This window comes from Cyclopterus lumpus, chromosome 15, assembly GCF_009769545.1.
Source record: "Cyclopterus lumpus isolate fCycLum1 chromosome 15, fCycLum1.pri, whole genome shotgun sequence".
NCBI classification, from domain to species: Eukaryota; Metazoa; Chordata; class Actinopteri; order Perciformes; family Cyclopteridae; genus Cyclopterus; species Cyclopterus lumpus.
In genome coordinates this window covers 12,495,902-12,521,677 of record NC_046980.1, presented here as the reverse complement: position 1 = coordinate 12,521,677, position 25,776 = coordinate 12,495,902, and the positions used below count along the sequence as shown (strand labels likewise).

The 25,776-nt window shown below is 41.0% G+C and overlaps 2 protein-coding genes across 7 annotated transcripts; both read left to right on the top strand.

Annotated features, from left to right (window-relative positions):
• Positions 1-965: 965 nt before the first annotated feature.
• fuom (fucose mutarotase) lies at positions 966-4,284 on the top strand. 5 transcript variants are annotated; one of them, XM_034552465.1, is made up of 7 exons: positions 975-1,149; positions 1,324-1,392; positions 1,468-1,538; positions 1,652-1,750; positions 1,853-1,926; positions 2,599-2,677; positions 2,772-4,284. In XM_034552465.1, exons 1-7 carry the CDS (start codon positions 1,065-1,067, stop codon positions 2,832-2,834), a joined length of 540 nt encoding a protein of 179 aa, XP_034408356.1. In that variant the 5' UTR covers positions 975-1,064; the 3' UTR covers positions 2,835-4,284. The 5 variants fall into 5 exon arrangements, with proteins under 5 accessions (XP_034408357.1, XP_034408359.1, XP_034408356.1 ...); XM_034552464.1 differs by having other exon boundaries at positions 2,599-2,708; positions 2,807-4,284; XM_034552466.1 differs by lacking the exon at positions 1,324-1,392 and having other exon boundaries at positions 966-1,149; positions 2,599-2,708; positions 2,807-4,284.
• An 18,920-nt stretch (positions 4,285-23,204) lies between these two features.
• Positions 23,205-25,754, top strand: msx3 (muscle segment homeobox 3). Of its 2 annotated transcripts, none has more exons than XM_034551528.1 (2): positions 23,205-23,718; positions 24,130-25,754. In XM_034551528.1, exons 1-2 carry the CDS (start codon positions 23,358-23,360, stop codon positions 24,555-24,557), a joined length of 789 nt encoding a protein of 262 aa, XP_034407419.1. In that variant the 5' UTR covers positions 23,205-23,357; the 3' UTR covers positions 24,558-25,754. The 2 variants fall into 2 exon arrangements, with proteins under 2 accessions (XP_034407419.1, XP_034407418.1); XM_034551527.1 differs by having other exon boundaries at positions 23,205-23,724; positions 24,130-25,735.
• The last annotated feature ends 22 nt before the right edge of the window (positions 25,755-25,776 follow it).

Below are 25,776 nucleotides of genomic sequence, written 5' to 3'. Positions count from 1 at the left end.
TTTTGACATAATTGATTGCATTATAACAACATATAAACCATATTGCAGATATGTAAGAAAATAAAAATAGCTAATATATATATGTATGTAAATAATTAATTAGATTGCGTACGGACAACGGTGTTTGAGTGATGATTTAAACCAATTATATAGAGTACTGCACTTCTTTTACAGTCTATGGTGCTGCAGGGCTGACGTATGTGTAGGTCAACCCCGGAAGTCAGCGTCACATTTGGGACTTTTGATTATTGCAGGCAATACACTCGGTGGCAACAAAGCTTTATAATAATTTCACGTTTTTTCAGCAAGATAATCTTCACAACACACTACTGCTGAATGCAATCAGCAAAAGTAAAAAGGTAACATTGGCTAAAACAAACTACACTACATAAGCTCAAATATACACAGCCAGGCTGTAAAGACACATAAAAGCTTCAAAATTGTATTTCTGACATATTTAATGTTGTAGAACAAAATATATTGTGTTAACCACAGACCGTATTTCAGGAATCATTGTACAATTCCCAAACAGACAGATAAATGCAAAGATTTAAATTAACATGCATGGGGCAACCACAGAAAAAATAGACAGAAATAAACACAAACAAGGAAATAAATAATTACAAGGAAATGGTAAGATCCAAGGCACAAATTCAAATTGTATAATTATTTCCATATATGCTGTTACAGTTGTATGGCCTTTTTGTTGCCACATTATTTAATATTTTTTATGTACAGTTCAAAATCTTTACAAAATACTTTTGCCACTATACAAAATAAAGTAGAAATGTTACATTAAGCAAATTGGCAGATGAAAAATTATTGCATATATAATTGCAGATTGCAATAAACACTATTCTAAATTTAACAAATGATTTGCCTCAAAACCTCTATTAATATTAAACGTGTCAAGAAACAAGTAAATCCTCGAGGCACCAGTGTCACCAAATAACCGGAAGTGCAAACATGCGGCGCATGTCTTACCTAAACGAACCCGGAAGTAAGGTGGAGCGAATGCCCTCGCTTCGCTTCATTCCCAGTTAATCGACTCGGTGGCTGCCAGCATGGTCGTACTGAAAGGGATCCCCTCAGTTTTATCTCCGGAACTGCTTTATACGCTCGCTCAAATGGGACACGGGGATGAACTGGGTATGATATTTTATCACATATACAGATCGCCTCCAGTGGTAGCCTAGACCCTGCAACTGCAGGGCAGAAGGCTAATCTAAGTCAACACCAGTGTAAAGAGTGACAGAGCAGCATTCACATCGTAATTGACCTGTAGACTGTCACATGCTCAGTGTTGTTCTTTCTTTCCTTCAGTGCTTGCTGACGCTAACTTTCCAGCGTCTTCCATTTGTGCTTGTGGTCCAACACAAATCAGAGCAGATGGTATGTAAATACATATTTGTAAATAAAAATGTTGACGAGTGTGTGTTTTTATAACCGCTTCCGATCTGTACGTAGGTTTGGGAATACCAAAACTTTTGGAGGCCATTTTGAAGCTCTTGCCTCTGGACACCTATGCCCCTTCTCCGGTACAGGACCCGTGAATCTTAAATTAAAACCAGTGACAGATTTTTTTTTCTCTCTGCTGCTTTTGTTTTTCTTTCTTTTTATTGGTTGAATCTGTGCTCACGTGCTTCCCAAGGCTGCAGTCATGGATCTGGTAGACAGTGACAAGCAGAGACGTTTGGCAGTGCCTGTGTGGGCAACCTACACGCAGCTCCTGGATCAGGCGGGGTCTCAGGTAAAGGGGCTTGTCCACCTCATGATTAATGCCCCCTGTAAGTAACACAAAGTGTTTCTATGATGTTTGACCCTTTGTGTATTTATTTCTGCTTATATATAGTCTCCTATTGAGAAGGTGGAGAGGTCTGCTTTCTATGAGCGAGCCAAGAAAGCCTTCGCTGTTGTGGCAACCGGGTGTGTATTTCCTCTGCCTTCATTTGATTATTAAACCTGAATGTTTCATTCTGTGTCTGCAAAATGAGTTCCTTTGTAAGAGTTAAGTTGTAATGCCTGATGACTGAATTGTCATTTTGTTTCACTTGATTCACTCTATGAGTTTCTTAACAAATGATATGTAGGCAACGATTCAAAAGTTTGGAACCAGGCTATTCTTTTTTTCGCAAATAACATCTGAATAATTAGAGTTTAGGATTTGTACAACAGAATGCTTAAAAGTCTCTTAAAAAAGGTTAATTTCAAATATGTCTTAAAGTTACATCTTATATTGTTTGCTCTGTCTGCTCAGGGAAACAACTCTGTATGGTAATCTGATACTGAAGAAGGGGGTCATGCCTCCTGAGCAGCTACAGTGACTGACACACGCAGAAGCACACAAACACACTAGTGACACTGATCAGAATAATCTCCAGTTTACATGTCGCTGAAATTATTTTGTGGTTTTGTAATTATTGTCTGTTTTGAACATGCATTCCAATAAATAAAACACATGAAGTCTTTGATGCATATGTTAAAGCATTTTTATCAACAGATTTAGGTATGTAAAAGACAGTTTCAGGAAATTAAATGACACTCATTTATTTATTAATTTCCCCGTGTATCAGCTATGTGTCTAATCTGAAATGGTAGGGATCTACACAGGAAGAGGATCACTGGTGGTAGAGATCATCCAGATCTTCCTCTGGTTTGCTGTGCTTCCTCTGAAATGGTACATAAACGACAACTTCAGTATCATCTTGGTAAGGGATGAGCTGCAGGGGGTCTTGGTGGTACACGTCATCCATGTCCTCCTCTGGTTCAAGGTGAACTCTGACATCACTTTCACCCACGACCTCAGGGCTCAGCAGCTCCATCTGCACAGGTGAATCCTGGTCGTCACGGTGATACAGCGCGTCCTCATCCTTCTCTGGTTCAGAGAGTGCTTCGCGGACCTCTGCACCAGCTTTGTATCCAGCCACAAGTGGAGCCAGATATACGTCCAGCTCCTCCCTCGCTTTGTTGTAGACTTCATCCCAGTCCTGCTCAGGCTCATCTGAGGCCACCTTACTGAAACCAGGGTGGTCGATGTCATCTGTATCCTCCTCATTCTTCTGATGGTTCTTGATGTGGGCATCTTCCTGCCTGGGTGCTTCGCGGATGTCGGCAGCAGGGAGGGCATCCAGGTTTTGGATTTGAACAATGAGGAGTTCGTCCATTGAAGGATGGTACAGCTCATCCAAGTCTTCTTCGGCCTTCCGGGGCTTTTTGTCCTCTCCGCTGGCCGTCATACTCTTCCAAATCATCATGCGAGGGTCAATGTCATAGTGAGTCTCATCCATGTCCTCGGGAGGCTCCACTTCTACTCCCCACGACATCTTTCCTTTGTTATCTAAGGACCTGAGAAAAATAGAAAAACACAATCGAAGTCTGCATTTCCTCAATCCAGGAGACAATTACTCTCTTTAGGTTTAGTTTAAGGAAACTACAACTTACACAACCGTATCCTGGAATTCTTCATCTGTGAGTTTGTTCTGAGAAAAGAGAATATATTAATTCTATAGATATACAAATATTAGATGACTGATGTCCACAAAGTAGACGGGGATGTAATTTTACATTCATCAGGAATAATTTATTATATGATTTGTATCTGTGGAGTCGACAGTGTAATACTGTGGACAGCCAATAGCAACATATACATACCCAGGGTTTGTATGGCTTTGCAGTGATGCCAAATATCAGATAAACACAGATTATTAGAGAAAACCTGCAAGTGAAGAGACTGGATTAACGTCCACATTTAAAGACTGTGACAGATGTTACACAACAAATCCAGTAAAAGAAACAAACCATGCAATCTTTCCGCTGTGACACTTTAGAACCAGGTTACCAATCGGTGACAGAAACCCTTTGAAGAGATTTGCTGTTTTCTTACCTGAGCATGTTGACTGCTTTTAGCGCAACGCTTTGGATCTGAACAAATCGTTTCCCCTTCACCTTCTGTGAAAATGAAGGATCAAAGTCCCACCAATAAATTAATCGTATTGTCTTGACCTTTGTACTTATGAGTGTCGGCTGGAAGTAATTCACTGCCTTGAGCAACATTTTTTCAACATAAGTGTCTCTTTGCCAATGGCTGAAGTTCCTCATTCTGTCATCAAGTTCAATAAGAGTAACTATACGTGTTAATATATCTGTCTTGCGTAAGATCAATGCCACTTCTAGTTTAGTTTACCATGGCTATTTTTCTGTGATTGAAAGGTAACTTGTTTCTGATTTATGGCATTGCATGAATTATTTACTGTTGTAATAAATGTAACTAGTTTTACAACTACATTAATCTTCCATGTCAGCAATCAGTGATCTCATTGGTATAACGCCCTGTGGCCTTAAAGCATGAGATATTTTATCATGAGACAAACTTTATCTTTATCCAAAGTTCCTCCAATTACGTTAATGAGGCTGTCCAGGCTGCACTCAATGTACCTACAGTGCAAATATAAAGTCTTTGTTGTTTCTGCACTAGATAACGTGGGCATCTAAACCCACTATAATGTAGTTCTAGGCAGCATTTTTAGGGGTTCAGTATGTTGTCAGCAATTATACCTTCACCTATCCAGACATATTTCAAATGATTACAATTGTGTTTCACTATATTCTCATTCATTATCTGTTTATACACAGGATAAGTTACAGTTGATGACAAATACATTAATATATATATATATATATATATATATATATATATATATATATATATATATATATATGCTCACAACTACATTATAATGCGTTCTTAACCATTTATTATATACTGCTTATAAAAGCTAAAAAGAGGGGGTCAAATAAAGTGTTACCCATTTTTCTATTTTTTGTACTTCACTTTACATTATCTGATGTTAGCAAGAAAGTGATCTCAATCTCAGAGGGACTTACCTGATTACATTTTTAATAATACAACAAATATTGTTACTTTCTGTTTTGTGTTGGAGTTGTGACCTAACTATTAATCATGCTTAAGAGGCTCAATGTGGGTTATTGTTTGTAGACAACACAAAGGCATCATACAACTTCTACTTTACTGTTATTTAAATACAGGGATTTGGAATGTTTTATGCATACGCTAACTGGTTAATTATTTATTCAGAAGAAGGGATGGCTTGCACAAAAATTATATTATTTATATTTGTATCAAAAGTCAATCATGTAATATTACCATGAGGCAGCAATGCATATACTTCACATGCTTGGCTTACTTCCACAGGAACGATCTCAGATAGACCCCTTCCTGCGTACAGCTTCAATCATTTAAAAAGACAAATTACTCTCCGCATCCACTCCCACTGGAGGAGGACAGTTTGAAGGCAGATGATCGGTCTGTGATCTCAGTGCCAGCCACAACGCTTACTGAAGCAACTGTTGAGAATGTGTCAGCCAAATGGACATCCATGCCAAGATCCTATCATGCTGTAAAGCTCACCAGTTCAGACTAAAAAAGCTTGTGCAAGGAATAATAATTAAAACTTACTTTATGAATCCATTTTTCTGATATGTGGCAAAAACAGAAAACATTGAGATCCTGGTAAACATCTGTAAGTTGCATTACACAGCCATAAACACATTTAAACTAATCTTACGTAACATATACACCCTGAACAAATGTGATTTCATTTTAGTTCAGTGTTTTAGCATCTGGCAGTCCCTCCATCTGCCTCAATGCAGCTCATGTTAGAGTTTACTTCCTCGGCGGCCGTTACGGATGTGAGAACTCTTCACTGCTCTCTATTCCCCTGTCCATACACCAGTAGGAGAGTCATTAAGTTAACATATGGGTTAATAATGTCTCATGACAACAGGATTCTACACACACACGCACACACACACACACACACACACACACACACACACACACACACACACACACAGTACAGTAGAACAGGACCAGACAGACACACACACTTCCTGCTCTGTTCATGAGATGGCTCCACTGCGTCTGCTGATTATCTGACCTCTCTATCAGATCCATATGTACAAGTCCAATGTTACCCCTCGACTCGCCCCACTCCCAGGTCACACAGTGGTCTGCTGTCTTCTACCCAAAAAAGGCTCCCTGAGCAAGCAAATTGCTAGCCATCTTTAAGATAGTCAGTATATGGACAAGAAAGCGACCCCTGTTTGATTCTGCTTTTAGTCCACACATAGTAAGACATTTTTGTCTGGTTTATTTATTCCTTTAAATTAGACTGACTTCATGTAGATAAAACATTGCTGACAGGTTCATACTGGTGACGAACATACTGTGGCCGCTGGCTGTTAAAATGACATTGAGGAGTATGATTGGAACCATTAAGGAAATGCTTGGTCGGTCTCCCAGAAACCACAACCCTGGGAGAAGACATCCCGCTACTCCAAGTCTTAAAAGTGAGGTTTGATGGATAAAGTGTGCTGACACTTCCACCAATGCACCCCCATGTGTCCCACACACATCAGTGAATCATGTGAAGGCCAGAGGCCCGTCGGCTACCAGACCAGATTAACCACAGGACTCTGCTCCCTGAACTTCTGATGGCCTCACAGACTTACAGGAAAAAACACGGTCGTCTGTGGTTTTACCAACCTCTGGTCGGCAGAGCGCTGCAGCTCAGCAAATGAGTCGCTTTCCATCAGACTAAGTTGTGTCGCGGCCACTCCACTAAGGTGATGAAGTGTTGGAGAGTTTAAAAGCCGTAAAACTGCAAGTTTTCAGAGCACTTTAAATTAAGTGCATTCAGAGGCATTTTGAAATATAACTTCTGAATTGGTGAGTTTAAGAGTTGCTTTTGTTCTTTGGACAGAGCCAGACGAGCTCTTTCGCTCGTGTCTTGATGCTAAGCCCAGCTAAGCGGCTGCTGGCATAGCAGAATTGTGACCATACAGATATGACAGCGATAGCAATGTTCTCATCTAACTCACGGCAAGAAAAGATAAAGGTGTCTTTCACAAAATGTCAGACCCATGTATCTGCTTTTTCTTCCCACTTAAACTTGCTAGGTTCAAAGAAATGTAATATCAACATGGACGTTTATTCCTTTGACAAGCTCATACACTAAAAAACAAATACTTTTATATGTTATTGTATCCCACTGGGATGAAGTGACAGCCCATGTGTCATGATAAGTTCTTAGCGGTGAAGAACTTTATGTAGTGTAATTCTCAACTTCTCTTCTTTCTTATTGGCTGCAGGTGATGGTGAGGATAATTAACTTTTTTTATGTGGTTTGTGCGGATTATGCCCTGACATATCTAGTAGCCATCAGAGTTAGTTTGATCTGCCAAGTGCATGAGCAAATATGTTTCCCCTTCTCCTGTCACCACAGAGTGCATACTTTTGGTTATATGTGTGCTGCTGCAGAGTTTAAACACATATGTATCATGTGAATGACAAGTCTTTTGGAAAATGAGAGGGCAGCCTATAAAGACCAAAACGAGTGGGAGTTGTCAGCAGGTAATGATCGCTGCCAATAAACTGTAAAACACGTACACAGTCACACGATGTTATTGCACGAAATGCGTGGAATAAGCCAAGAATAAATTGCCTGTCTGTGACTATTTAAATGCAGCACTAAGTCATGATTTATGCCCATAAACATGCATCAAATGCTGCAGCTTGCAGCTATTAACTGCGGAAACCACAAAACTGAATGTTCCCATTCAAAAAGGAATGATCTTGATAATATTATAGCAACTATTCAAACCGCTTATCCTATTTAGAGTTGCGGCGTGGTGGAGCCGATCTCAGCGAAGGTACACCCTGGACAGGTCGCCAGTTTATCGCAGGGCACATATAGAGATTCACACTCACGGGCAATTTAGAGTTTAAAATTAACCTAAGCTGTAGGCTTACGTCTTTGGACCGCCCGGGATCTGGGATTGAACCCCGGCCCCTCTTGCTGTGAGGGGACAGTGCTAGCCACACCACCGTGCAGCTATGTAAAATTATAATAGAGTAATGTCTACCTGAGCACCGAATGAAGTCACTATCCCTCTCTGTGTGTTGTTATTCAAGCTTCTATGTGCTTTGTTGATAGGCCTACAGCCGGGCCGGCCACACAAGCTTTTAGTGCATGTGAGCTCATTTCCACCGCTCTGCACTGCTCTCACATGGCGGTTACAGCTGATAAACCACCCCTCAGGTTCCCCGTCAGGTAAACACTGTTAGCTCTGTCAGCACTGTTAGCACCGTTAGCTTCTAGCTGCCGGCTAGCTCTCGCCATGTTGAAAGCTGTGGCAAAATGCTACGAATTTCAAATGTAGCACCTGTAATGTGTGCTTGTTCTGCCTCACAGCTGTGAGTTCAGTGTATGTATGAGTATGAATGTGTTCACAGCAGCCTACCACTTCTCACACATATGCACAATGTGTAGATACTGAAGATTAATATCCACTGATGACAGCACTGTCTTTAATTGCAGGATCTGATGTCCTGGCTCTTTCTCAAAACCAATAACAGCTCATTACTGCTAAGACTGTGAGTAATGCAGCCGTCATGTTTGTATTCGACTTAAAGTGGCGTCCGTAGCCTATCAAGAGTTCTCAGGTAAAGAAACACATAGAAAACAATCAGCTAAGACATCAGACTCCACACTAAATCTCAACCGATACTGCATCTCTGTTTGAAACAACATAGCCTACGGACTGAAAAGTCACATCTCCGCCACTAAAACAATCATCAGCACCAAAACCTCATCATCACCGTCATCATTACTGTCAGTAAATCCCATAAAGCTTGTCAAAGAGCGCAGGGCTGTATTTGAGGCTAACCACCCCTCTGTCTTTACTCACAGTCTTCCGTCATGTCCCGCCCACACTCTCAACATTTAGGAAAGCTGGGGTTTTCTAAATTACTAAAATTGACTCAATGATCTACAATTAACTTAATTGATGCTTCACCCATATCCATTAAACACACATTAGACATTTCACGATAGGGTTTAACCGCACCAATTACAGGGCTGGGGGAAGGACCTCCATGGAGGCGAACATGAAGAGTTGTGACGACGGTCTGGTGAACAGGGTAGCTGTCAGACTTATGAAGTGGCCGCAGGAACAATTAGTGATCCATCTGCACAACAGTTGCATGCAGCACTTCAGCTTTTGACGCTACCTTGAACATGTTCCAATGCTGATGCTTCATCTGAAGTCTCCTCAATAAACAGGTAGGGGGGCAAAGTGAGGGGTGTGATGAGCCGCCCAGTCTGAGGCTCTGAGCCACTTGACTATCTGGCTCCACAGGTAATGCCTGAGACACATTTCCAGCGACAATAGCTCTGATGACAGCCGAGGCAGACGAGGGAAGGTCGACCAGGACCTGCACAGTTACACAGGAGAAAGAGGAACGCTCCCCTCTGTCTGTTATGTAACTGATGGGAGAAGACTGGGAGGCTCTTTGTCTGTCTGAGAGGAGACACAGAGGAATATGGGTGACCTTTGTGTTCAGGGCAGCTAATCTGAAAAAAGCTGATCTGAGTTACTGTGTGAAAGATGGCCATTAGTGAGGCTAGCTGTTTGAGCTGACACAGAGCCATTATATTGCTTTGACAGTGTCAACCATGGACATATTATATTATAGACTATTATAGTAGAGACTCCCTTTCTTTCTCTCTTTTGTTACTCTCTCACACACTCTCTCTCTCTCTCTCTCTCTCTCTCTCTCTCACACACACACACACACACACACAGCCTCAATCACATCCCCCTTAAACTCATGTGGGAGCTGTTAAAGTAAATTTAATGGCTATTTACTGTGTTTTGGACGCTTCTCATTAAACACATTTTCCACTTGAGGAGAACTAAAGTTTTGGAAAACTCTTTAAATGAAGCACACATAATGCCAACACTTGCCACATGTGGCTCATTAATTTGGAGATCTAATCCCTACAGGATAAACAAAGGAACTGCAGAGACTTGACTACTAACATGCACTCAAAGATATAGCTGTTTTATCTGCAGTTATCTGCAGTCCCTAAACTTTAAATCTATAATAACAGATTTCGTTCCCACTTTTGTGGCAGCTGAAGCACTTACATACTATCACCTTTTAAGTTGATATGGTGAACTTCTAAGCAGAAAGTTGCCTACACATCCAGCTACATACATATACATACAAATATTAGCAATCTTCTGAAGTCGTGTTTCTGGTCACCTAAGCACATTATTGACTGTTGTTGGTCTCTACCAACTTCTGAGAGAAATCAGTCTCTGAATGTTCCCTATGGTCCTGTTTTTTGTCTGGTGCTGGGCCGACGGGGTTTTAGAGTTTTTCAGCTGAAAACAGATGTCTGCCGTGGCCGACACTATGAAAGACTGGAAAACTAAAACAATGAGCTTAAAGCTCTCTATAAAACTCAGTAGAGCTGTTGGGAACTTTCATAGAGTCATGTCATATTGTTAATATAAACATATTTAACTTAAGAGATACAGAGGTTAATGCTACATGTTTTTAGTCTGCTTTTTTTCAGATCTGAAAGTTTACTTATGCCAGAAAGGCCTTGAGGGTGTGGTACATCAAACAAGACAAAAAGAGAAACATCTTCTGCCCCTTCCCCTCCTCTGCCTCAACCTCTGCCCCTCCTGCTCCAGCCACTGAATGCCTCCTCACTGGAGTCCACTGCGGCCCTGGCTGCCAGCTGGAGTACCCCTAACCTTTAACCTTTGACCCCCAGCACCACAGAATTCATCATCGATGCACTCAGCGGGGAGCACATCCTGTGAAACACTGTCATGACGACAGAGAGGAACGACAGTGAGTACAGGTGTTACAGATGTTCTTTCCACTGCCTTCAGTGCTGCCCCTTCCCGTGATATTCATAGCTTATTGTATCCATAAGTTCACAGAAATCCTCTTGTGTTGCTCTGAATATGTCTGTTTGTGAGTTTGCGTGTCGCAGCCCCATCTGTCCCAATGCTCCTGGGTTAAAGAGAGGATCCTGCTGTTCCTTGATGGAAAGCTGCCTGCTACAAAGAGATCCGGTTACAAGAGCACTACGCTTTCATCCTTATTAAAGAAACATGTGCTCTCTTTGCTCAGTTATGTCGGCAGATGAAACTTTTTAGTCTCCATTCTGCCTTCAGTTTTTTCTCAATCCAGATAGACACGATCTGTTGAGAGAACGCTCATCTTTTCAGGTTCATACAAGTAACAACAAGCTCAGTACATGTACAGTATGTAAAGATTAATACATTTTGTTTGCATCTTAGTGATTTATGCCTTATTGTTGTGCATCCACGTACTTCAAATATACAATGGTCTCTTTGTTACACAGTTAACGGATACTTGCAGACTCCATGGTGACGCAGAAGGTCAAACCCCACTGACTGAAATTAAAATGATTACTTAATCTTTGGATTTTATCATTTATCAACGACTAATTGTAGCACTGCTTCCAGGGCTGTTTTCATATGCAGGCTTGGCTTTACAGCACTGCTGTTTTCCAGCATAAAGCGACCAATTGGTCCTAAAATCTTAAGTTTTGAAGCACCTTATGATTGAAAATCTGGAGTATTGTCATATAAAGAAATGTCCCAGCATTAACACACTGCCCCACATGTTCCCTAACTAACTAACCTTTAAGTTATGGAAGAGAGGGACAATAATAAGTAGCACATCACACAAAATGTAAAGAAAAAATATGTGTTAAGTTTCAAACACAAAGCAGGATATTATAAGGCTGTCCTGATGTCATGAAGTGCCATTTCAAATATTTAATACCAACAACGCCTGAAAATATTTTAATCGGATTTGAGGAATCCTGTTACCTGTTATCCTTCATCAACTGCAGCTAATATAACATGCATGCAAAGTTGCTCATTACACATTTTTCAATTCTCAGCACAGTCAGAGGATGTGACTCAGACCTCTGAATAAACTCCACTAACAGATTTTAATTTGAGGAGGATGACTGTCCCTACATTTCTATCTCTGTAGTTTGTATACCGGGAAGCCGCTGTGCTCCCTGACCTCATCTCCCAGACCCGGCTTTGTTCCCACGCTGTGCCCTGCGGAAGGTCTGGCTCCAACCTTTTTAAACCATAATTACATACCTGCAGAACGCAGACAACAGGGGAGTAAAGACAGACACAGCATGAAAGGGAAGGGGCTCACCACCACTGATATCTGGTAACTTATTGCCACTTACTCTGTGCTGTATCTCATTTGCGTTAAAGGACAGCAATAAAAATAAGTCTATTGAATGCATTACTTATTGGTTTTCTTTCAAACTCAAGTAAAATAACAGTAGTGTTGATTCCTTCAAATCATACACCAGCTCAACACATTAAATAGGCACCAGTGTCACATTGTTACAGTTTGCCTTCAGTTATAAGATAACTGCTGTTGGACATAAGGTAAAAAAACAACTACAGATAATGATGAGGTCAGAGATGGAAATGGAGTAGAAGTAAAAGGAGACGCCATTAAAGGAGACACACTGCAATGATGATTTGTTACAGTTCTTCTGTACGATTTAGATATTTCTGATTATGAGAATTGTGGAAGTTAAACTAAACTGAAGATTATTAGCTACAATTGAATTGCAATGCTCATTCTAATGTATGTACTTCCCCTATATGTGCACTGCCAAAAAACAGAAAATCACACTTGAAATTTCTCACTAAGCTGATGTTCAGTGACTCATTGGTCTCATCACTGTTTGATTCCATGTTTGGGCATCCTTTTACAATATCTTATTTAGTGTATGGTGACAACAAGCCATAACATGAATAATTAAATAATCACATTCTATTCAGCAGCAGGTTTCAGAGAAGATTATTTTTGATTGTTGAGCTTTGATTGAATGCTGAATGCCGTTGCTTGGTGGAAGACATAAAGTCTGTGAATCATATTTAATCTCTTCTCCCTTGGTCTTTTCATCATTAGTATGACATGTGAAGAACTGGAGAAAGCCAGAGAGTTTTGAGAGCTGTACAAACAAACCAGAGTTAATAGTTACAATAGTTGACATACTGGCTTAGACAGCCACACAGCAGGCGCTTTTGTTGCAGTTCACATGAGAAAAAGAGTGAATTTTCAATAATACAACCATTGCACACCTGTAACTATTCACATTTCAACAAAGACACATTGAGGTTGAACTCAACAGTAAAAGCGATTTTTCTAATTAAACTAACAAAATAATGATGTGTCCGCATCAAACAAGCCAACACAAGATGAGTGTCATTAAAGAAGGATATTATTACATTATGAACTTATCCATGTGGAGAGACGCCTAAATCACTCTCAGCTGGCCTGACTGCAGGATATGCTTCATTCTTCTCAAAACCTCGGAGCAAATAGTACATGAAGCGTGGTGCATTCATGAGCATGTATGTTCTCAGAGCATTACTGCCCTGAATTTGATCACGCTTCATGTCCTTCCGAGCTGCAGTCACAGTCTGTCTGTGTCTTCCCAGCCCACTGCGCCGCCATGAGATCCCCCATTCACCAGTTAATCTTTCAAAAGTGGTCAACTAACTTTAAAAAGGGAAAAACTATTCCTACCTTAAGAAGGTGTGAGAAACATAAGATCATCGACCATATATTCCATAATTATGGCAACAACTGCAGTACGGTCAGCCACAAGTTGACTGTGTCTATAAAGGGTCTATTAGACATTTGAGAAGTCACCACTTTGGTGTGATGCTTGTGAAAGCAGTTTAGCAAAAAGGTAAACAGCCCGTGGCCAGCAATAACAGAGTGGAACTGATTAGAGGAGGAGAAGGAGGAGAGAGGGAAGAGAGGGAAAAGGAGACAGGGGCTGATAGCATCTTCTTACCCAACTTAATTATATTAGACAGTTAAAGACTCAGTAATCTGTGTTTAAAATATCATGTGAAATGTTAACAATAACAAAATATATGCTGCAGAAACATTTCTGTATTTTGGAGCAAAAAATTACGATCATCATCATCATTCACTTGGGATTTTGATTTTGAAGTATTCATAAACACATGGTCAAGATGTACCCTAATTTAAAAGAACTAAATCAGTTTCAGAAGAACTATTAAAGTATTCAGATTTCATGTGTGAGATGGGACGGTCACTTCTTTAGATGATCAATTGTAAACTAATTCAAACTAACTCATAATGTGTTCTAACTCATTAAAACTAACTCATAATGTGTTCTAACTCATTAAAATGCCATCCATGCAGCCTGTTGTTTGCTATCATTGTATTTTGGTCCTCATTCATTTCTGTAAGGAAATATGTTCGGCGTATTAGCTGCACGGACAAAGAGATTATTAACAACAAAGTATTTGACAAGAAACTGTATAACTTTCAGCCTGTGGAATGCTGTTGTTAGCTCAACAGCCATGCTAGCTGCCACACTCTATGCATACAAATGCATAGTCAAAGGTATTTTTTTCCTTGCGGTTTAATAATAAATAATAATGCATTCTATTTGTAAGGCACTCTTCATCCAAGAATCTCAGAGTGCCAGTGTTTAAGAGGTTCAACAGAAAATGTTGTACGAAATCCTCTTCGCAATTTGTGGATGTAGCTTACAGCGAGGAAGAGAACAGTGGAGCCATGTTTGTAGTTGTGTTTCTTTCGCCAGGCAAATTAATTTCCAGTACCTCTGCTGCCTCACTTTGATAGCAGCCTAATGATACAAGGCAGCTGCATTTTACAAATGCTGCCTTGTACTCAAAACTGTTTTTAAAAAGTGACAAATGTTGGTACAAGTTTAGTTTGCTATCATCTATTTAGACAAAACGACAATACACTTCTGTGCCGCCAGCACTCCAGACATTACTTAGTCACATTGTGTTTCCTCGGACACCGGCGAAAAGACTAAAAGGTTTGCGTAGGGATCAGTATGTGACCAAATAAAAAAGTAAACGTATTGGACTGCTAAAGTCTCAAATGGGTTAGAAGAACCATTAGAAACCATTATGTATGGAAGAATTTGCTCACAACATGATTAGTGAGACAAAAAACAATAATAGTGAATTAGCACCAAGTCATAAGTTGAAGGCAGAGATTCAGAGATCCAGGTTGCCAAATTGTATTTAGGTTTTTTGTTGTAGTTTGACAGGATGTGGACATGCTGCAATTACCAACAAAGAGAAAGGATAACCCTCTTTTCCTTTCCTTCATCGCTCCTCTCTATCCCAACACTCTCCATCTCCCATCCCCTCCCTCGCCCGTCTCTTCAATGCCAACTCTTTATATGTCAGTGAAAGCTGTTGCTAATAAAAGTTAAAATGCAAACTATTAGAAGGAGGTTAAAGGGAGGTGCATTCTTTCCTGTCTGCATGGGAAGAGTTTTGCCGAGGCTAAAGGGAGTTCCAGAGGTCCGAGCTGGAAGGGGAGGGGTGGAAAGAGGGGAGGTGCGGATTGGAGCTGAGTGTCACCCCGCTCACCCTGCAGGATATTGGAAAAACATTTAGTTTCATCAGGTTTCGAAGACACAGCAATAACATCCGAGATGCAGGACGACAGGAACTTCCTGCCCTGCAGTGGCAGAGAGTAACACAGGAGAAAGAACCACGCCTTCAAAAACTTTACAGGGGGAACTCATCCTCTCCTCTCTTCTCTCATCACCTCTCCTCGACATGGCTATAAGCAACACTAAAGCAGCACCCCAATAGCTCATCTCCATCTTCTCTGTGTCTAGAGAAGGCGGCCATTGTGCACCCGTTCCTCTGTCCCCAAGTCAGATTCCTATTGAGGCTCTGAAAGGGCCTTTGAGGGGCCCTGTTTTGGCTGTGCAGCTCACCTGCAGAGGGGAAACTATGGGTCTATTCTAAAGCCCAGCAGCTGCCAGGGCAGAGAGGCTGGCACCCAGTGGGAGAGAGAATAGCGGCTGGAAAGCCTTTCAATATGAAGCCACTTAGTAACAGAAGGCATGTGCCAAGCCTGCAAGGCCAGAATGAAGAGTCACCCTTTGGAGTTCACTAAATATCAGAAAAGAGAGGGACCCATCTCCTCTTCGCTCCCTTTCTTCCTCATCCACGATGCTGCATCTTCGTCCATCTATTCTTTGTCTGACCTCCCTAAGAATTTGCAGGTCTAGCAGGACAGAGAGAACATGATGATTGCAATATAAAGAGCCTAAATGATGAATATAATTAACTAAATGATTAAACAAATAACAATAGTAATAACGCTAAATAATAAAAAAGTTGCTTGGTTAGATCAACATGTAATTTCACAGAATCACATCGGGAAATGAGACAGCTCCCTTACCGCTGTGAGGATCTCAGTGGCTGCCGGCATGTGAAGAAGCCTTTACCACACAAAGCCCCTTTTCTGTCAGCAGGCTAGCTCCCACACTGGCGCTAATTTACGATGCCCTCACAGCAATTTCCACAGTAAGAGAAGTTCAATTGTGTTTTCCAGCTCATTAAGCATCAGCACAACAAAGCTTTCATCTTCTCCTTCATCCACTTCATCCCCTTCTTCTCTCCCTCCACCCATCTTCATCGCTTTATCTGTCTGTCCACTAATCTGCCTCTTAGCATCCAATATAAAAAAGATTAAGTGTAAGATAAAATGAGCTTCCTTATTCAAACAATTTTCTCTTTCCCTACATTTAATTCAGTTTATTTGTGGTTTCGTATTTTAAGTTTAAAGCACGGCCCCGAGTCTGACGGTTCTCTTCATACAGGCGTGGCGAGAACTTAATGGTTGTTTATTCAGGGGCCTCTGCTCTGCCCTCCCATCTCTTTCAGAGCTTCATGAGACGACGTGGAATCTTTTGTCTTCTCAGAAGAATCAACTCAGCATATTTGTTCAGGTTGTCACTGTGCTGAGATCACAGGCGCACACTCACATTCTCACAGAAGCCCTAAACATATTCTAATTTTTATGTAGTTGTATCTGCATTCACTTGTGACGAGACAGTTGAAGTACAGCATTTGACTCTAGTTAAAGAGTTAGGCATGTTATGGCTTGAGAAATCCGTAAGCGAAAGCAAAGGGATATTTCCATTTCCACCATCTAGAGCGACAGAAATGCCCCTGAGCAAGTCATGTGACGCTAATTTGTTCCAGTTTCAACTCCTCTGTGGTCAACATTATCAATGCCATGAGAATAACTGTTGACTATAATTTATTAACAACACCAATATGCCAAGAACATCTTTTGAAGTCAGTGAGTTGCAAGCTTGAGGAAATATGTAACAGAAATATGGTCCCTTCTAAAAATTGTGATATCGCTTTAGATAGGTCCAAACAAGCCCCTCAAAAAGCCTCAACTACAACTAGTATGTACTATATAGGACTTAAAAAACATAATGTTGTCTTAAATAGCAGATGAAATATTGTTTTTAGTGCACTGTTTTGCTCTGGTGGAAAATAGAATACTTGTTTAGATAGTTAGATAGTTTACAAAAGGCAGAAGAAGTGTCCAACATTAAAAGATTGTACCATCCTATGAAGGAGTAGTTTGACATCTTGGGAAATGTGTTTATTTGCTGTCTTTCTTGAGATAAGATCAATACCCCTCTCATAGATTGGTGCACAGTAAATATGAAGTTACAGCCAGCAGGTTTGAGCATCGCTTTATATTGCATATAGATTATTTACTCCGTAAAGAAAAAAACAACATGTTGCGGCAGGCAGCTTTTGTTCACTTTAGAGAACCAGGCTTGCCGTTTTCCCCAGTTTCCAGTCTTTGTGCTCAGCTAAACTAACAGGCTTCTGTCAATAAAGCTAATAAGTGCATTTCCCAAAATCCCAAATATCAAACTGCTCCACTTTGTTTTAGTTTTTCTTTCAATATTTGGTCCAATACAAGCGAAAAATGGTTTGATATAGTAACACTATCTTTAACAAAGTTGGACAGCAAACCTAATATTAATTATCTGCAAACTAAAAGTATATTTTTTCAGACTTGGTCAGTATTGTAGTCTATTTTTCAGCTCAAAGAAACTTAGTGGCACAGTATTACAATATATTGTGCCAGGATATATTGTTTAACTTATAATTATGAGTGTAGTTTGATTTTTCTTAACTCAAAGATATTTAACTTAGAATTAAGAAACAAGCAAGTTGACTCTTTTAATTTGTTTTTATCAACTGAGTGTCTCAGTGGACCAGTCATCTCCCAACAGGTGCTGCTGTGTGATTTGTCACAGTTTAAATGGTCACAGCATGTTGCAGCGCAGCTGCCTTGACTTGAGGGGTTTCAGAGAAGTCAATTGTAATATTGTTGGGAAATGTTTAACCTAATTTGCAAATAGTCAATCGGCAACAGCTGTCACAAACAGCTTGACACAAATCAGTGCTCCATTCTCAGCTTCCAGCGGTCCTACACCGTCTCCCAGTGTGCTGTGGTCTGACCTCATTCTGTAATTCATTGAGAGGCACATTGGGAAACTGATGCTGCGGCAGTGACATTTGTGAGATGTACGGTGTGTGTGCCTGTGTGTGTGTGTATGTGTGTGTGTGTGTGTGTGGGGGGGGGGGGGATATAGTAATATATAGCATGCAGTGGTAACATTCTCCAGTCATTCATTTGACCACAGAATAGCTACCAATAGTGCAAGGCCATACAAGTCCTCTGCGTCCCATTGTGAACCACGGGAATGCTGCTCTTATTTCACTCAGAGCGTTGTTCAGTAGTTTACAGCTAAGCTTCCCTATATTTCAAGGCACTGTATGGGTCAGAGCTGTACCTCAGAGAGGGTGTGTGTGTGTGTGTGTGTGTGTGTGTGTGTGTGTGTGTGTGTGTGTCAGGTTTCTCCTGCTTCCGTCAGTCCTGTGATGTCTCCTGCTCCACTGCTGTCATCACCCTCATACTTGCGACGCCTGCATCTGCTATCATGTCCAGACAATAAAGACCTTATGATAATTTGACTAATAGCCTCTGTGAGTGGGTCATTCTCTAACATCATCATCATCATCGTTGTCGGGCTACTATCTGAGTTCCCCCCTGCTGTCAGCACCGTCACTGAGCTCCCCCTAACCCCTGGCTTGCTCCAGGTCCAGAGAGGGTGTCCGGTTCCCTTTGTCCCCGTCCTCAACCATACCGCTACAATACAGCAACAATATCTCTGTGTTCACCTGTTAGCACCTGGCACTACGTGTAAGACTCACTGCAGAGTCCCCCTCAGCCAACCACTCTGCTCAGCTCTGTCAGACGCCATGTGGAACGCGCCTTCCTGTCACCAAACCCAATATCCTGCACACACAACACACACAGGCATAATAACCCGCTCGCTGCTGGGCTGTCAGCACGTTCCCCTGGCAGCCGAGTCATGCTAACATATAGAGAATAAATGAAAAGCACTTAAGCAGTAAACAACCCATCACGTAATTACAAAGGTTTCAAGCATCATCTGCCAGATGAGTGCCCTGCATGCCCTCCGAAAGATGGAAATTACTGAGATATCATCTTCACAAGTAGACAACCTCAGCTTATGCTGGTGTGAAAAAATACATTCAAATGAATGGCTGTAGTTTTACAATCATTCCTAAAAAGGCTTCCCTGCACAAAAAAGTGTCAGCATTGTGTGAAGAATGAAACAAGAACGCTTGAGAGAGAAGTTAAAACGGTGTCCTGCAAGCATGTTTCAGACGCAGACAAACACACTGAGGCCTCGAGTGTTTACGCTTCATAAAGTCTTCTGCACGTTTTACTCTGTGACACCCTGAGAACTGTCCTGAGGAGAAATTTTACATATGTTGAGCGGGTCGGGAAGTTACCTTTGTTGTCAGGTGAGACCTTGAGTGGCAACTCACAGGATACAATGTGCTGACAGTGGGTAAGATGAAGCAGGTAATCAAGGCTGGCGTGTTGTTGCAGTTCCCATCGAGTTCAGATCAGATAAGAAGAAACTTCACTGGGAAGACCTCAGGCCCTCCACATCCTCTGTGGCATGATTGTCATGACTGGGCCTGAGTGAAATGGAGCTTGTTAAGTCAACTTTATTTGCGAGCTTGTAGTTTTATTAAGTGAACCCTTTAGGCTTGACTTTATGATTTCAGTTTTAATGTAACACACGATATGAATCATGCTAATGAGGATGAGGGCTGCAAGCAGGGAGCCATTGGTGCTGAACAGAAGAAATATCATGGAAGCTTGTAAGGTAGAATTAGCTTTAGCTTTGTTCATATTAAGTCCTCCCTGGGGACCCTTGATTTTGCCATATGACACAATCACCATATGATGGCAGGAAATGAATGAGTCACAGAATAATAATAATAAATATTCCTCATGAATTATGTAACTATACGCAAACTGAGGATCTTGGGTGACCTGAACTCAGGTCTGACTGAAATCCCAGTTGTACATAGATTTAAGCAGGATTTTGTATAAAACGAGGATGAGAGAAAGAAGCTTTGATTCTAATCAAAACACAATATATCGTTAAAGTGTCTACATATGTTTTATTTTTGACATGGAAGGGGTAGGACTGAAACTGGAGTTGTGAACACTAATGATATTTACATTGAATATGAGACTGGACATTTTACGAGTGTTTCAAGACGAGAGACCGATTTCAGGACACGAGCAAAGTTGACTTGTTCACATCTCTGCATGAAATGGACCGAATCATAAATATGATACCTGTGCGTATAGAAGTCAACACTTACAGAGGAGTGTGATTTATTATAAATGGCAGCATGGAAAGTAAAGTGTGTGATCTCACACACATTGACATTTTGACACACCGATGTTGGCAGGTCCACTCAGACACAGGATAATGTTCTGTTATGCTTCAGCGGTCAGGCCTCCCGTCTCTTTTAAAGACGATACACTTTCACCATAAAGTTCCCCGCTGTGTGTTTCATAAATGTTTATCCCACATGACTCCGGCCTCCCTCCCCAAAGTTTGCTAAGGATAGTTCTAAGCCCTGCCAGCTCTCATGAAAGAGAACAATTTTTTTAATGAAATAAAGCTTGCTTCAACATGTTTGGGTCGAAGGAAAACTCCTCTAGAAACCGCAATTACCTTCTTAAACATTTCTCCACTTTGGCAAGGCCGCGAGGTTCAGAGGTGTGTGTGTGTGTGTGTGTGTGTGTGTGTGTGTGTACTAATTGCAACTTTTTTTCATTCTTTCTTTATCTACTTTTCTATCTTTTTTGACATCTCAAAATGATGAACGTTATTGCTCGCTGATTTAACCAGAGGCTTGAGGGACATTGCTCCGGCACATTCAAACAACTGTTGGATGGATTGTCATTTAATTTGGTACAGACAGTCATGCTGCCCACAGGATGAATCCTAAGGATTTAAATGACCCACTGACCTTTCCTAGCGCCACCAGCAGGTCTTTTTTGAGAAATGTCTTGTCCACTATCAGATGAATAACTATGAAATCTGATACAGATATCCATGGTGCTCAAATGTTGAATCCTTGACTTGAATGTTGACTTTGGAGACATATCAGCAACCATCAACAGGTCAAAGTTTGCACCTGTCAGTCTAACATCTTCAGGATGAACTAGCATTAAATGCTGACAAAAGAATGATGCTGCTTATGTGTATTTAAAAGTAATACATGGACAGAAATGAGACATACTTTGTTATACAAAAAAACTGTAGTGCAGCGACTGCACTATTTTTAGATTAAAATTTCTCCAAACCAAAATACTCATTGTTGCCTTTCTCTGGCATGCTACTCAGAGAGAAGAAGCAAATATAATATGCTCATTCATTATAAAACAATGGAAGAGAAACAAAGCATTACAGACAGCCCTACATCCCATTCCAAACAGGAGAGCGAGCGAGAGTGGTAATATTCACAGTAAGTAGAGGAGAATGTAATGTTGTTGGGCACTAAATTACAGTCATTGAAAGCTTGTATGGTTACCCGGCGATCTATCACTGTCACACAGAGAGGGAGAGGGGGAGAGAGAGCAGACAGGCGCCAGGCGCAGCGGGATCAAAGCAGTAATGTAGGCTACCTCGGGGAGAGAAACAGTTAACTCCATTTAACCAATTGTCCGACCGACAGACAGCCAGTGTGCTGCTGCAGGCACAACAACAGTTCCCAAAAGGGAGAAAAAACTCTCACATATTGGGTTTCACTGAAAATGATTTGACTTGATTTGAAGAGCTGCAAAACAAGGGCAATTTGGATGGGCCTCTTCAATGGGCCTCTTTGACATTATTTGGGGTTGTACTGTCTCTCAAAGGGATTACGGACAATGAACACAATAGGTTGAAATGTGGGCAATACACAGGCATAGATAATTTGATTACAGACCACAAGATAGACATTTATAGTGATAATAGCTCTTAAAAGTATACAAAGTACTGTGAATCCCAGCCTGGATTGCCTTACTGCTTTAATGAAACACAGAGATAAACTATTTAAAGCACAACTTTTAGAGTTCCTACAACAAGTAGCTGCACTATATAAAGAAAGAGAGGAGGGGAAAAAAACGTTTGTAAACTGAATTCTTGGGTCCGTCTTTTTTTCAACCTATTATTCAATATTTTGGAGCAGTGGAACAAGCTGTAAACTCAACCTTTATCAACAAATCATTCTCTTATACTTGTATATGGTAATCGTGTTAGCAAACAATTCACACTTCCAGAAGTCACAAAGCAACATTACTGCATGTTACCGTCTACTGGATGATGTATGTATGTATGTGTTATATTAATTCTCCTTGTAGCTCTATTTTTGGTCTTCAACAACTCCTGAGGAAAATATCTAATTTTTTTTAGTTGTTTAATGCTCCATGTGTTCACCAGCTATACTTTGGGTGCTGGACAGGTAGTGTATGGTGGGTTTAGAGATTGGCTGCCTGTTGCTGCTGAACACAAGGTTGATGAGAGCAGTGAGAGTGAATCAAAACAGAGACAAAACAAAAACAAGAGTTGAAATACGCTAAAATGCTTCTTAAAGCTGAGGGGAAATACATAGTCGGTTATAATTTACCTACGTTTTCACTGATTGGAATTAAAGAAAATAAGATGATAAATATGTCCATATTGCCATATTTAAATATCAAATTAAACTCATTGGTGTCAGTTCATCAGAACGGGGGAGGAATACGTTGCTGATGTAGGAGCCCACAGCTGGAAAGGGCCAACATCAAAAATTCCTGTGTAAAGGGAGAGGGGGACAAAGGGGGCTTGAAGGGGCTCAGAATACCGAGCCACGCCCCTCGTCGGAGGTTTACATCTGTCAAGGCACCACAGGCGCACGAAATGGACCACAAAGCTGTCATTACAAGTCTGGCCTATCACACACTGTTTTAGCCGTGTCACGTGGGGACATCGACAGACTGATAGGCAGGCAGAAAGATGGGAGAGGAACTCATGACACTTCACTGAAGGAGAGGCAAGTCCGTGCGTAAAAAAGTTGAACACGCAGAAGCGCAACATTGGACCAGGGCAATAGCACATTTTCTCGAGTGAAAACGTGAAAAGTAAAACAGCCACGGAGAGAACAGCAGGAATATTGGTTGTATGGCACCTCAGTCGTGCGTGATGAATCCTGCGCAGGGATCACCGCCCGCGGCTGCTCCGGGGGAGACCTCACCCGACGACCGGGTCGCTGGTGGCATACAAACTGACGAGCTGGACCTGTCATCCACCAGAAAGTGTAAAACCAAAAGTGTAGATCTACCTTTCAGTGTGGAATCCCTCATATCGGACAGGACGCCGGACAGAAGCCTCTACTCCCCCGAGCCGGGTTCAGGCTGTGTCCGGACAGAGGAGACCGAGTGTGCGTCACCGAGAGGACTTTGTCGGTGCAAACCAGAGGCGATGGATCTCAGCGACAAGGAGACGAGCTCCTGGTTTCAGGCTCCTCACGCATCCCCTCCAAGTGAGTGTAGGATACTCTCTGTCTTTCTAATTTCTCAGAAACAGACGCTATTTTTCAACTCCCAATAGTCTGAAACTGTCTCCACATTTTATGAATGGACTACTTGAACATCCTTGTATGAAAACCAGTCAATGTACAAACTAATGCATACCCTATAGGCCTTCATGGTGAGGAAATACGATGTAATATCGTCGTTTAATGATCTCATCCTTTAAGAAATCTAGAGATGATGGAGGATTTCGAAACTTTCAGATGTGATTGCGTTGCCTTAAAAAGCTTCAAATAACCTATCATTATGTTTGATATTTCCCTGGTTTCGTTTTACTTGGAAGCAACACGTGGTGTGAAATGCAAATTGGAAAAAAAAGTCACTCGTAAATATATTGATCACATATTTTCTATTCCAATTAGGTGACTCACTAAATATTCCAGGACTTCCCAGCCCGGCCTCGTGCAACCTACGGAAACACAAGAACAACAGGAAACCCAGAACTCCCTTTACAACCTCTCAGCTGCTTTCTCTGGAGAGGAAGTTCCGTCAGAAACAGTATCTCTCCATCGCAGAGAGAGCCGAGTTCTCCAACTCCCTCAGCCTCACAGAGACCCAGGTCAAGATCTGGTTTCAGAACCGCAGGGCCAAGGCCAAGAGGCTGCAGGAGGCCGAGCTGGAGAAGTTCAAGCTGGCCGCGAAGCCGCTGCTGCCGGCCTTCGCCTTTCCCTTCCCACTGAGCGCACCTATGGGCGCACCGTCCCTCTATGGGGCCCTGAACGCACCGCGGCCCGCCTTCCCCGTCCCAGGACTATTTGGTGGACCTTATGGGATGTATTACTTGTCTTAACCCTCACCGACTTTGAACTTTTCTCGTTGGGAAAGCTGCCTTTTTAAAAAGATGCCTTCATACACATCAAATAACCAACACTGCAAAAGGGTCCATTGTATGAGTCAACCCGTATGAAACCTAATATTAAATATATGAGAAATATTTTGTTATCGTGAAAAAATTATATTTTCACACAAATAGATAAAACAGATGGTTTCATTTTAAAATAATGCATTCATGCAGGGAACACGAGAAACAGAAACCAGAAATATGTTCACTCAATTGGCAATTGTTATTCATTTTCTATATTTACAGAACATTACTTAAAAATTACTTTAAATCCTTTTTTTCTCAATGAAGGACACTTTCTTAGCTCAGTTTTTTGGACTATAGGCCTCCAGCTTAAAATATTATATATTATGAGCTGTTCTATTCCAATAGAGGTATTTCTTGAATTGTCAACGTGCTTTACATGTTGCAGGATATTATTTATAGGCCTGTAGCTTTTGATCTCAAGTAATAACTTGTGATTCAGTTAATCCTCCAACAGTCTAAAACGTGACGATAGCTCACTCAGACTTTTTAATAAGCTGATGGTGGAGGTAAAAATCACCATGTCTGATTGGAGGCTATAAAGAGGAAAGAAAAAGAAAAAACAGTACAATTTGTCCAAAAGTACATTCCCATATATGGGGATCATCCCCAATAGCTCATAATCAATAACAAGAACCATCATTGAAGTGTCCATTAGTGCCTTTTCGTCACTGTTGTAACTAAATCAAATGTGTTACCTTTGGCATTTGAACATGGAGCTGTTATATATTCCACAGTGACTTTTTTTTCATGCTAAATGTGAACCATGAGATCTTTGAAGGTAAATGTACTATTATATCTAAACCACACAATTTCTGTTGGTTTCTAACTTCTTAATCATGTTCCCAAGTTCAAAAATATAAACCAGCTATAAAATAAATCTGCTTTACTATTAAAATTGTACATATGTTTTTTACATTACCTCAAAAAGATAACTTTTTTGCACAAATGTTCAAAGAGCTCCTAAAAGCCAGTTTCATTACTAAATGTAAATAAAAGTCATCCGCTATTTTTGCAAATATGGTTGATAGACATGTTAGTCATCGATGTACAGTGTATTTTATATCTGATGGGGTGAAAAGATGTTTTGTACAATGATTAAAATCTATTATGTACATTCTGACATCAGTCTTATTTTTCTCTT